This window comes from Parambassis ranga, chromosome 21 (genome assembly GCF_900634625.1).
Source record: "Parambassis ranga chromosome 21, fParRan2.1, whole genome shotgun sequence".
NCBI classification, from domain to species: Eukaryota; Metazoa; Chordata; class Actinopteri; family Ambassidae; genus Parambassis; species Parambassis ranga.
The window spans coordinates 5804409-5817935 of record NC_041041.1 but is presented as its reverse complement, the minus strand read 5'-3'; the positions used below and the strand labels follow the sequence as shown (position 1 = coordinate 5817935).

The 13527-nt window shown below is 39.0% G+C and overlaps 4 protein-coding genes across 4 annotated transcripts; all 4 read right to left on the bottom strand.

The window, feature by feature from the left end:
* Window positions 1-2605: 2605 nt before the first annotated feature.
* Window positions 2606-3553, bottom strand: LOC114426876 (olfactory receptor 51L1-like). The gene has a single exon (XM_028394537.1). It carries the CDS (start codon window positions 3551-3553, stop codon window positions 2606-2608), a length of 948 nt encoding a protein of 315 aa, XP_028250338.1.
* A 1369-nt stretch (window positions 3554-4922) lies between these two features.
* On the bottom strand, window positions 4923-5840 carry LOC114426875 (olfactory receptor 6N2-like). Its single transcript, XM_028394536.1, has one exon. The coding sequence runs from the start codon at window positions 5838-5840 to the stop codon at window positions 4923-4925; it is 918 nt and encodes a 305-aa protein (XP_028250337.1).
* A 2117-nt stretch (window positions 5841-7957) lies between these two features.
* On the bottom strand, window positions 7958-8878 carry LOC114426874 (olfactory receptor 6N2-like). The gene has a single exon (XM_028394534.1). It carries the CDS (start codon window positions 8876-8878, stop codon window positions 7958-7960), a length of 921 nt encoding a protein of 306 aa, XP_028250335.1.
* A 2249-nt stretch (window positions 8879-11127) lies between these two features.
* On the bottom strand, window positions 11128-12048 carry LOC114426873 (olfactory receptor 6N2-like). Its single transcript, XM_028394533.1, has one exon. It carries the CDS (start codon window positions 12046-12048, stop codon window positions 11128-11130), a length of 921 nt encoding a protein of 306 aa, XP_028250334.1.
* Between the last annotated feature and the right edge of the window lie 1479 nt (window positions 12049-13527).

Here is a 13527-nt window from a genome sequence, read left to right as displayed (position 1 = left end):
AACATCATCTTAACCATTCATTGTTGTAGTCTGCTTTTGTGACCTCGCCTGAAACAAACATAATGAAACTAGAACTCCTTAGAAGGATTTGTGTCAATGTGTGCACTGCTTTATTTGTTTTCATTACATTTCATACAAACGATGATTCTGATGATTCCTAGAAGCTGTTTGATGTAACTTATTGTATTAGCTTCAATAAAATACAGATAATTAACTACAATGCCATATTACAATCAATTCAAGTTGCAGTCATCCTGTCTGTGCACACTCATAGCACAAATCATATACTTGTACTATACACTATAATACTTGTAGTGAACCAATTTTGCATGATAATGTAGCATAAAGTCCATTCAATGTTTATACAAAGGAAGTCTTGATTGACCACTCAGTACACTACACACACTGCCACTACAGTGGCAAATTTTTGCAGAGGTGTCAAAACTTGTAGTTCACGCCACAACCACTGGGGGCTGGCTCCAGAAGCGAGTCATTTCCCATAGACTTCCATGTTAAAATGGCCAACTTCACAGAAGAAATGAACATGTTTACAGCCTGGTACAAAAAAACATCTCAACTGATAAGTTATATTCTCGTGTCAATACTACGGACTAATTATATTCAGACTTAAAATTATGCATAATTATGGGCGTTGCTGCTTTGAGTGACAAAGCGAGTTTCCTGCTTTCGTGATCGCCTGACCTGCTCAACTCTGCTCGTGCTCCCCCTCTTTGTCCGTATTTGGAATTGTGGTGGACTGTGACGCTGCCAACATGATGAGTTCCTTGGTCTTGCTGGTGTTCAAGAGCAGGTTGTTGTCAGCACACCATGTAGCCAGCTTCACGTCTTCCACACGTGAAACAGAGAGCAGCATCTTGTGCTTTATGGAGACCTGGCTGCGACAGGACAGAACAAAGTGCCTACCCGGCCTTAGGACAGTGCAGGTGGACAGAGACGATATGTGGAGCGGTACGGTACGTGTGTGGTGGTGTAATCCTGGGCATACTGTGAAGGAATGTTTCTGCTCACCACACACTGAACTGCTGGCTATGACAATGCATCCATATTATTTGCCATGAGCTTCCTCCCCTGCCTCTCACCTGTAGTTGTGGGCAGCAGTGGCGCAGCGGTATAGCAGGGTTGTCCCGTAACCGGAAGGTTGGTGGTTCGATCCCAACTCCTCCCTAGTCACTGTTGTGTGTCCGTGGGCAAGACACTTTACCTGCATAGCCTCCAGTGTACTCACTGGTGTATGGCGCTCTTTGCTGGGCTGCCTTGAGCAATTTCCCCATTGTGGGACTAATAAAGGTTTCAATTATTAATTATTATTATTAGTTAGCTGGGATAGGCTCCAGCCCCCTGTGACCCTGCACTGCAGAACAAAGCAGGTTAATGGAAGATGGATGTATAAAGGCTGCATATAAACTTGATGTGTTTGGCAGAATTTCAGTCATTTTGGAGCCAGCCCTCCAGAGGCCATAAAGGGAACTGCAGGTGTGGACAGCTCTGCTTTGGTTTCATTTCTCCGACTTGCATCAGTCATTTTTAGTTTAGTTAGTTGCTCACATCATCGTGTTATTGATCATCATGAGAGTGATGCTGGTATTGCAGTGCAATGACTTCAAGATTTCTACAAATAGAATGTGTATAGTTTAAAGTGTTTACATTCAAGCTGTATATAGTTTTAATATGTTTGCTAGTATTTCAAGTGCTATCAAAAAGGTATTTTATTCATAGCTACTGTACACCTACAGATGAATGAACTGCAGGGTGACACAGAACAAAAACACAACAATTTCAAACAAGTGAAAAGGGTTAGTGAAAAGGGTTGTTTGATTGCATTTGTCAAAAAAGAAAAGAACATAGTATGTTTCATGATGCAACAGTTGTGTAGTTTGTAGCCATGGAGTAGTCTTCACATTTATCATTAAATTCTATTACAAAAGCTTTAAGAAGTTAAAGGTAACATTCTCCTAATCCACAAATTACTGGATTTCATTACCAACTGACTGGTGACTGACCTAAAAGAAATATCAGTCCATGATATGACTTTCTCGCGCCACCATGAGGCATCTGTATCTGAGGTATTTTTTTTTCAAACACAAGAACAAAAAGAATATAATATGATGTGATGCAACAGTTGTGTAGTAAACATTTTAGCCTGAAGAACTATTTTTGTCTAAAATACAAAATAATATACACCTAAATACAGCTAAAAATACTATACAAGATTTAGCAAGAATTGACTTTAGATGATCTTCATGGACATGGATGGTAGATTATTGTAACATATGATGAAACGATTGAGTGGTCAATCAAGACTTCCTTTGTATAAACATTGAATGGACTTTATGCTACATTATCATGCAAAATTGGTTCACTACAAGTATTATAGTACATACTACAAGTATATGATTTGTGCTATGAGTGTGCACAGACAGGAAAACTGCAACTTGAATTGTAATATGTCATTGTAATTAATTATCTGCAATACTACACCTAAAATACAGTAATATGATTCTGATGGATGTCAATATGCCTTATAAAACAATATGAGTGCATACACTGAACATATGTGGAATTTTAGTCATTATGGAATTTAGTTTTACCTTTTGGAAGGATGTACTTTGTGAACCATCAGAGCTCTAAAAATCACTCGTCTGATCTGAGGTAGATTCAGGGCATAAACAAGAGGATTATTGATCGGGGGAATGATCAGATATTCTAAAGATAAAACAGCTGTGATGAGTGGATTCAGCTTAGCTTCAAAACGAGTCAGTGAAAGCTCACAGAATACAGAAAATGAATAGGTCACGAATGTGATGATGTGAGGAAGGCAGGTCTGCATCGCCTTTCCTCTGTGCTCAGCAGAGCTCCTCCTGCAGACCAGCAGAATACGCAGGTACGAGTACAGGACGAAGAGCAGGGGGATGAAAAGGGTTGTTACTGTGACAAACTGACCCGCTACATTATTTGCAGTTGTGTCTACACAAGATAGCTGAACCACAGGCCAGTTAGAGCAAAAAATCCTGTGCAGCTTATTACCACACAAAGGCAAACGAACTGAAAGATAGAGGCAAACACCACAACTAAACACAGGGTAGAGAACACCGAGGAGTGCAAGACGTAAAACCACCTTAAACGTCATCTTACTGTGATAGTGTAAAGGCTGGCAGATAGCAACAAATCTATCATAAGCCATGATGCCGATAATAGTCAGTTCACATGATGCATATGTGTAAATAACGTACATCTGAACGAAACAAAATGGACGTGGTATGAAGTGAGTGTCGGACAGAATGTCCATCAGGAACCTGGGGAAGAATCCGGCTGAGCCGTACAGAGAGTTAACAGACAGCCAGCAGATGAAAACATACATGGGCTGATGCAGAGACTTTTCCAGACACACTGAGAGTATAATCCCGAGATTAGCAGAGATTATCAACACATAGAGCAACAGACACAGAATAAAGAACAGATATCTGAGCTGTCCAAAATCTGAAAACAGTGTGAACTGAAAAACGAGTGGAGGAAGACTTTGGTTGCTCTTCATGTCTGCACAACAGAGGGATGCATCTGAAAAAGAACGCATGTGATGGAGGAAAAGAGACAAAGGTCAACAAGAATCCAGAGGATTCACTAAGTAAACCTTTAGAATAAAATGTGTGAGCATACAGGTGAAGATCCTGCTAATAGCTTTCACTTAGAGCTTGTTTTTGAAAACATAAAGAACACTTGAGGAGCAGATATTTCCCCCTGAAAAAAAAATCAGAAGAAGACACATTTTAACAATAAAAGCATTAAATAAAACCCTTAATGAATTCAGCTAGATGATCTAATGCAAAGATCAAAAACATCTGAGTGGTTTACCAATGTGGTAAGTGCAAAATAACACAGAGAAGGGCATCTATAAGAATAAAGGGGGTGGGGGGGGTGTTGCTCAATCTGGAGGTGGAGGGACAGAGGCCCTGATACCTCCTCCCATAACTACACACGTATGTGTTATAGTTTTTATACTAGTCTTTATATTGTGTGTTACATTATGTTGATGCTCTTGCACAATCTTACAATGTAATTTTCCCATTGTGCTACAAATAAAGGATTTTGAACCTTGATTTGTTTTTTGAACTTAATTTTCACATCCAGCCAGTCCAGCATTTCAAATTGCCTCAGCTGTTGGTCTAATATGCAAACTGAAAGGGGGAGTAGGGGTATGAATATGGAATGGACTTGTTGCATCACTTCTTGATTGTGGGGGTCAAAGAAACAGGGCCATAGTCATAGTAACAGGATGAGTGGTATACTGGAATGATGGTAGTAGCTTTGAGGCATGTGGGAGCAACAGCCTGGTTCAAGGAGGTGTTGCAAATGTGTGTGAGTACATCTCTGAGCTCTTCACACACGACTGGGTATGTTGGTCAACACCAGCAGCAGATCATTGATCCTTAATCTACTTCATGGGATGAAGAGCAGCAACAGGCCCTGTGTTTGATACACTGAAAGAAACCTGGCCTTTATCTGGACACACCAGGTGTCATATTTTATTTCTATAATAAACATATTACATGTGTGTTCATTGCCAGTGAGAAAAATAAAATAAAATAAACTCTTGGGAGTTTTTCATATTTATTGAAGAGCTTCTGATTCTGATTGTTTAAATGTAATGATTTAATGATTAGAGTGATCAATCAAGTCTTCCTTTATACACACATTGACACAAAACCATCTAAGGAGCTCTATTTTATGTTTGTTTCTTGCATACATGATTCAACTGCAGTTTATATCATTATATATTAAACACAGTGTTTAAACTGTCACTAAAACCTGACAGAAACTGGCATGTAATATTTACATGCAGTTTGCGGCAGAACACATATTTACAGTTAATACCTTTTTTGTCGAGCTGCACAGTTTGCTGCACATTAGAGTGTTTTAATGAACAAGCTTCGGAGATGTTTATAGATTTCTTTCATCTTAAGTCCATATATGATCGGATTAAAGAGCGGGTGATACAGAATTATTTGTAATGCTATTATTAAACGTACAGTTTTAGGAAAAGTGTCGTCCAGTCGAGCTAGAAGCACTTCAAAAGTACACAAACAGGAGAAACTGATTAGCACCAGCAGGTGAGGTAAGCAGGTCTGTGCAGCTTTCCTCCTGACCTCTCTGCAACTTTTAAATGTTATTACAAATATCCTGGTGTATGTAAAGAGTATGAAAACCACAGGGAGCACTACAACATTTATCGCAGCCACCACAAAAAAATGTAATAGTCTGGAGCTGACACAGTGAAGCTTGTACACTGTGCTGCTACAGATGATTCCCTCATAAACATATGTACAGAGCTTCATGTTGGCGCTCAGCACAACTGGAACTAGAGTCTGACAAGAAGGCAGAATCCAGGCTGAAAGCAGGAAAACACTGACAGTTGTCTTTGTCATGATGTTTGCATAGTGCAGAGGTTTACATATAGACACATACCTGTCATAAGCCATGGCTGCTAAGAGACAAAATTCAGAACTTGCTGAAGCGTAATATACAAACCACTGAAAGAGACAAGCAGTGTAAGAGATGACCTGTTTCTCTGACAAAAGATCAATCAGAATCTGTGGGTAGATCAGAGTGCTGAACAGAATAGAATTGATGAGCAAAGCTGCAATAAAAACATACATCGGCTCATGGAGGTTTTTGTGAACAACAATAATGCACACAATAGAAGAATTAAAACACATAATGAGAATATATGATGTAAATGTGATGATGAAATAAAGATATCTGTATCTGCTGAGTTCCACAAACCCATCAAGAGTTATATGTGTTACATTAAATTTACCATCCATGTCCATGAAGATCATCTAAAGTGAGATGTTGTTGACATCTGACATGCCACATTCATGCATCTGTGCTACACTAAGTCAGGAATTTAAAAGCAAACTTGAGTCTGTTTTTATCTACCTCACTCTCCACAGGTCTCATTAACCTGACATAAACATGTCAGACTCTAGAGGCTTCATGAACATCTACTGATTTAATATGTGACCTGTTGCTGTTTGATTTTTAGACTGATGGTAAGTCGTCAACATTAAACCCTTCATGTTTCATCCTTGCAAAGACATCATTGTGCAGCACACATGAGAACAATTTAAGACAATATAGTCTTAAATATATATATGTATATATATAGTCTGAAGAATCCCACAGTACTGACTGTTTTGTGGGCTAGGCAGGCATATGTTATATATATAATCTTGCTGCTCTTATAGTTGTTGCAACATCGTGATTTTCCTATTGTTGGACAAATAAAGGTTTTCTGGAACTTAATCTTAATCTCTATTGAGATAATAGTGACTCAGAATGAATGCATGATTGGTACTGGAGCTCTTGCACTCCTCAGTTTGGGTAGAAAGTAGTGTGATGCAGTGTTGTGTGTCCATAAGAGTTCTCCCATGATGTACAACCCTAGGTTTATGTTTTGCTGTTGATGAGACCCACCACTACTGTGTCATCAGCAAACTTGATGAAGAGGTGGGTGCACGATAGTGAATGATGTGTCGTTGCCAACTATGACTGCCTGTGGTCTCCCAGTAGCCAATAGCAGAGAGAGTGTTTTACATCCAGCCAGTCCAGCAGTTCAAAATGCATCATCTGTTGGTCTAATATGCAAACTGAAAGGGGGAGTAGGGATATGAATATGGAATGGACTTGTTGCATGACTAGCCTTTCACATCCCTTCATGATGGCGTGAGTCAAAGAAACAGGGCTGTAGTCATAGTAACAGGATGGGTGGTATACTGGGATGATGGTGGTAGCTTTGAGGCATGTGAGAGGTTTTACAAATGTGTGTGAGCACATCTTTGAGCTCTTCACACAGGACCAGGTATGTTGGTCAACACCAGCAGCAGATCATTGATCTTTAAACTACCTCATGGGATGCAGAAAAACAAGAGCAGCAACAGGACCTGTGTTTTATACACTTAAAGAAAGCTGGTGAACACTCCTGGCCTTTATCTGGACACACCCAGTGTCATATTTTATTAAATATTTCTATAATAAACCTATAACATTTGTATTCATTGCCAGTGAGAAAAATAAAATAAAATAAAATAATCTCTTGGGAGTTTTTCATATTTATTGAAGAGCTTTGTTTAAATGTAATGATGAGATGATTAGAGTGATTAATCAAGTCTTCCTTTGTATAAGCATTTAATTGACTTTATGCTACATTGTCATGCAGAATTGGTTCACTACATGTATCTACGGTTTGTGTTATGAGTCTGCACAGACAGTAAAAACTGCAACTTGACTTGTAATACGTCATTGTAGTTAATTATATGCATTTTATTGAAGATAATACAATAAGTTAAATCAAACCAAGAATCATCAGAATCATCCGTTTGTATAATGAAAACATAAAGCAGTGCACACATTGACACAAAACCTTTCAAGGAGCTCTATTTTCATTATGTTTGTTTCTTGCATACATGATTAAACTGCAGTTTATATGATTATATATTAAACACAGTATTTAAACTGTCACTAAAACCTGACTGACAGGTTTGTATTTCAGGGACAGTGCATGATAATTAACATATCTGTAAATATGAGTTTTTCATCTGTAGTCCCTAGACAGATGTTATTAAAAGTCATCCTAAAATAAAACAAAATATTATAAAATCAGTATATTGTACCTGGATGTACATATACAGACAAGATGGAGCCATATGACAGCAGTCATATACTGACTGTTGTTTTGTTATGAAAATTGAATATTGTATCAGTCAGTATGAATCTCAGTAACACACACCAGGAGTGTGTGTTGGTTTGCTGGTAAGATGGTTGCAGATAAACACAAACTGAAGGCATCAAATATTTACATGCAGTTTGCTGCAGAACACATATTTACATTGAATACCTTTTTTGTTCAGAGAAATTGCTGCTCTGCACAGTTTGCTGCACATTAGAGTGTTTTAATGAACAAGCTCCGGAGATGCTTATAGATTTCTTTCATCTTAAGTCCATATATGATCGGATTAAAGAGAGGGTGATACAGAATTATTTGTAATGCTATTATTAAACGTACAGTTTTAGGAAAACTGTCGTCCAGTCGAGCCAGAAGCACTTCAAAAGTACACAAACAGGAGAAACTGATTAACACCAGCAGGTGAGGTAAGCAGGTCTGTGCAGCTTTCCTCCTGACCTCTCTGCAACTTTTAAATGTTATTACAAATATCCTGGTGTATGTAAAGAGTATGAAAACCACAGGGAGCACTACAACATTTATCACAGCCACAAATCCGTACAATTGTAGTAGTCTGGAGCTGACACAGTGAAGCTTGTACACTGTGCTGCTACAGATGATTCCCTCATAAACAAATGTACAGAGCTTTATGTTGGCACTCAGCAAAACTGGAATTACAGAGTGACAAGCAGACAGAATCCAGGCTGAAAGCAGGACAACACTGACAGTTGTGTTTGTCATGATGTTTGCATAGTGCAGAGGTTTACATATAGACACATACCTGTCATAAGCCATGGCTGCTAAAAGACAAAATTCAGAACCTGCTGAAGAGTAATATACAAACCACTGAAAGAGACAAGCAGTGTAAGAGATGATCTGTTTCTCTGACAAAAGATCAATCAGAATCTGTGGGTAGATCAGAGTGCTGAACAGAATAGAATTGATGAGCAAAGCTGCAATAAAAACATACATCGGCTCATGGAGGTTTTTGTGAACAACAATAATGCACACAATAGAAGAATTAAAACACATAATGAGAATATATGATGTAAATGTGATGATGAAATAAAGATATCTGTATCTGCTGAGTTCCACAAACCCATCAAGAGTTATATGTGTTACATTAAATTTACCATCCATGTCCATGAAGATCATCTAAAGTGAGATGTTGTTGACATCTGACATGCCACATTCATGCACCTGTGCTACACTAAGCCAGGAATTTAAAAGCAAACTTGAGTCTGTTTTTATCTACCTCACTCTCCACAGGTCTCATTAACCTGACATAAACATGTCAGACTCTAGAGGCTTCATGAACATCTACTGATTTAATATGTGACCTGTTGCTGTTTGATTTTTAGACTGATGGTAAGTCGTCAACATAAAACGCTTCATGTTTCATCCTTGCAAAGACATCATTGTGCAGCACACATGAGAACAATTTAAGACAAAAATAACTGAAGAACAACACAACAAGAGAACACGAGCTACATGTCAGATGCCTGAGCATGGTGATGTCCTTGACAACACAATCAGAAGAAGACTGAACAAGCACAGTTTGTTTAGAAGGGTTGTCTTCTCTCTAAGAAGTACATGGAAGCACAACTAAACTTTGCAAAACTGCATCTGAGCAAACACTCATGGAACAATGTTCTCTGGACAGATGAGCCCAAAGTGGCGAAACCAAATAGCATTTCAGCAGAAACATCTCATACTCATTGTCAAGAACAGTGGTGTATACCTGAGCATCAATCAGTATCAGAGACGATCGTGAGGCCACCCATCCAGCAGCTAAAGTTTGGTAGAAACCGGGTAAATCAGCAGTACAATGAGTGTAGGGTGTCCAAAGTCTAAGACTTGATATGGCCCGCAGCTTCTGTCTTAAAATGTGAGATTGGTTTTAGGAGTCTTCACTGATCTGATCCAACCACAATCAGGTCCTAGAGCTCATTAGTTCCCTTAGCTCATGTGTCAGGTCAAGTGTCCATTTGTGTCTTACAACTAGTCCAAAATTGTCAGGATCCAGAGGGTTTTACATCCAGCCAGTCCAGCAGTTCAAAATGCATCATCTGTTGGTCTAATATGCAAACTGAAAGGGGGAGTAGGGATATGAATATGGAATGGACTTGTTGCATGACTAGCCTTTCACATCCATTCATGATGAGTCAAAGAGACAGGGCCATAGTCATAGTAACAGGATGGGTGGTATACTGGAATGATGGTAGTAGATTTGAGGCATGTGGGAGCAACAGCCTGGTTCAGGGAGGTTTTACAAATGTGTGTGAGTACATCTCTGAGCTCTTCACACAGGACCAGGTATGTTGGTCAACACCAGCAGCAGATCATTGATCTTTAAACTACCTCATGGGATGCAGAAAACAAGAGCAGCAACAGGACCTGTGTTTTATACACTTAAAGAAAGCTGGTGAACACTCCTGGCCTTTATCTGGACACACCAGGTGTCATATTTTATTACATGTTTCTATAATAAACCTATAACATTTGTATTCATTGCCAGTGAGAAAAATAAAATAAAATAAAATAATCTCTTGGGAGTTTTTCATATTTATTGAAGAGCTTTGTTTAAATGTAATGATGAGATGATTAGAGTGATTAATCAAGTCTTCCTTTGTATAAGCATTTAATTGACTTTATGCTACATTGTCATGCAGAATTGGTTCACTACATGTATCTACGGTTTGTGTTATGAGTCTGCACAGACAGTAAAAACTGCAACTTGACTTGTAATACGTCATTGTAGTTAATTATATGCATTTTATTGAAGATAATACAATAAGTTAAATCAAACCAAGAATCATCAGAATCATCCGTTTGTATAATGAAAACATAAAGCGGTGCACACATTGACATAAAACCTTTCAAGGAGCTCTATTTTCATTATGTTTGTTTCTTGCATACATGGTTAAACTGCAGTTTATATGATTATATATTAAACACAGTATTTAAACTGTCACTAAAACCTGACAGACAGGTTTGTATTTCAGGCACAGTGCATGATAATTTACATGTCTGTAAATATGAGTTTTTCATCTGTAGTCCATAGACAGATGTTATTAAAAGTCATCCTAAAACAAAACAAATGTAAGATTATAAAATCATCCAAGTTACATTTGATAAAGTGACAGGTAAAACATTATACCTGGACATACATATACAGACAAGATGGAGCCATATGACAGCAGTTATATATTGACTGTTTTGTTATGAAAATTGAATATTGCATCAGTCAGTATGAATCTCAGTAACATACAGATAAACACAAACTGAAGGCATCAAATATTTACATGCAGTTTGCTGCAGAACACATATTTACATTGAATACCTTTTTTTGTTCAGAGAAATTGCTGCTCTGCACAGTTTGCTGCACTTTAGAGTGTTTTAATGAACAAGCTCCGGAGATGTTTATAGATTTCTTTCATCTTAAGTCCATATATGATCGGATTAAAGAGAGGGTGATACAGAATTATTTGTAATGCTATTATTAAACGTACAGTTTTAGGAAAACTGTCGTCCAGTCGAGCTAGAAGCACTTCAAACATACACAAACAGGAGAAACTGATTAGCACCAGCAGGTGAGGTAAGCAGGTCTGTGCAGCTTTCCTCCTGACCTCTCTGCAACTTTTAAATGTTATTACAAATATCCTGGTGTATGTAAAGAGTATGAAAACCACAGGGAGCACTACAACATTTATCAAAGACACCAATCCGTACAAATGTAATAGTCTGGAGCTGACACAGTGAAGCTTGTACACTGTGCTGCTACAGATGATTCCCTCATAAACAAACGTACAGAGCTTCATGTTGGCGCTCAGCAGAATTGGACCTAGAGCCTGACAAGCAGGCAGAATCCAGGCTGAAAGCAGGAAAACACTGACAGTTGTTTTTGTCATGATGTTTGCATAGTGCAGAGGTTTACATATAGACACATACCTGTCATAAGCCATGGCTGCTAAGAGACAAAATTCAGAACTTGCTGAGGAGTAATATACAAACCACTGAAAGAGACAAGCAGTGTAAGAGATGATCTGTTTCTCTGACAAAAGATCAATCAGAATCTGTGGGTAGATCAGAGTGCTGAACAGAATAGAATTGATGAGCAAAGCTGCAATAAAAACATACATCGGCTCATGGAGGTTTTTGTGAACAACAATAATGCACACAATAGAAGAATTAAAACACATAATGAGAATATATGATGTAAATGTGATGATGAAATAAAGATATCTGTATCTGCTGAGTTCCACAAACCCATCAAGAGTTATATGTGTTACATTAAATTTAGCATCCATGTCTATGAAAATCATCTAAAGTGAGATGTTGTTGACATCTGACATGCCACATTCATGCACCTGTGCTACACTAAGCCGGGAATTTAAAAGCAAACTTGAGTCTGTTTTTATCTACCTCACTCTCCACAGGTCTCATTAACCTGACATAAACATATCAGACTCTAGAGGCTTCATGAACATCTACTGATTTCACATGTGACCTGTTGCTGTTAGACTAATGCTAAGAAGTTAACATAAACATGACACTGACAAAGTCACAAGAGTGCAAGGAAGGACTTTGGTGTAGGACAGTGGACTCAGGAGTCCGACGTTCAAGTCCCCTAACACCACAAGCTGTTTTTGTTTTCTTCCCACTTTTAAGTTTAATTTTTGATGTAACTTGATGTACTGGTTAAGGTCAGGCAATTAAGGAAGGCGTAAACTGTATGCAGGTGTATGGATGGAGCAGCAAAGATGCAGCTTTACCTCTCAACCTCTACTGCACTGTGCGTGGACGTGGGGTCTTCAGGGAATAAGATGGACGAGTTGTGGGCACTGATTCAGATACAAAGGGAGTACTGAGAGAGCAGCATCTTGTGCTTTATGGAGACTTGGCTGCGACAGGACTTGCTGGAACACAATGCCTTCATACCCAGCTTCAGGACAGTGCGGGTGAACACAGACGTTATGTGGAGCTGTACAGTGTGATCGACCGGTGGTGTAATGTAATGTTTCTGCTCACCACACACTGAACTGCTGGCTGTAAATGTGCATCCGTATTATTTGCCATGAGAGTTCTCCTCCATTATCCTGGTCAGTGCATTCTTCCAACAGCTGATGAGGCCTCAACATGTGACACGATACAAAATGCCATTGCTAAGTTTGAAACAAAAGAAGAGAGCCTCTGGTCTGCTGACAAGGATGTTAAGGATACAGCGCCAACTGAAGGTGGCTTTGAGGGAGCGAAAGGAATCTTACAAACTGGAGAACAGCGGAACAACATGGGGAACATGTGGGTGGGTATGAAGCAGAACAGGCTACAACATCAAAGATCGTCAGCAAGACGGAAGCCTTGAGAGAGCCAACGGACCCCCTGCTGGCCCTCCCCCCACTGGACCAGTCTTCACATCCTCGTTGTCACCCTCCTCACTCTTACGTTCCCACCCTCAGGGTGCTGCGGAGTGTGTACGCACACACTCCGCAGCACCCTACGGAGCTCCTTTTCAAACAGACTCATTCAGCTCCGCTGTCGCAACGAACAGTTCAGGGAATCATTCCTACAGTTTACAATGACACTGTACAACAGCTCACCTCTGTGTGACAGATGAGCTCTACTGTTATTTCACTGTTGCAACTTCAAACTTGTTTATTATTATTATTTATCATTGGCTTAACTACTGACTACTGCACTATTTATCTATGTCAGACATAAAGGTTCTAACAGTATCTAAGACTAACTGCAACATGCTTGCAACATGAGGACATCATTTAAAAGACTAA

Excerpts from the sequence above, each read along its gene's own strand:
- LOC114426876 (XM_028394537.1), bottom strand. The coding sequence starts at position 3,553 with ATGAAGAGCAACCAAAGTCTTCCTCCACTCGTTTTTCAGTTCACACTG.
- LOC114426875 (XM_028394536.1), bottom strand. The coding sequence starts at position 5,840 with ATGGATGGTAAATTTAATGTAACACATATAACTCTTGATGGGTTTGTG.
- LOC114426874 (XM_028394534.1), bottom strand. The coding sequence starts at position 8,878 with ATGGATGGTAAATTTAATGTAACACATATAACTCTTGATGGGTTTGTG.
- LOC114426873 (XM_028394533.1), bottom strand. The coding sequence starts at position 12,048 with ATGGATGCTAAATTTAATGTAACACATATAACTCTTGATGGGTTTGTG.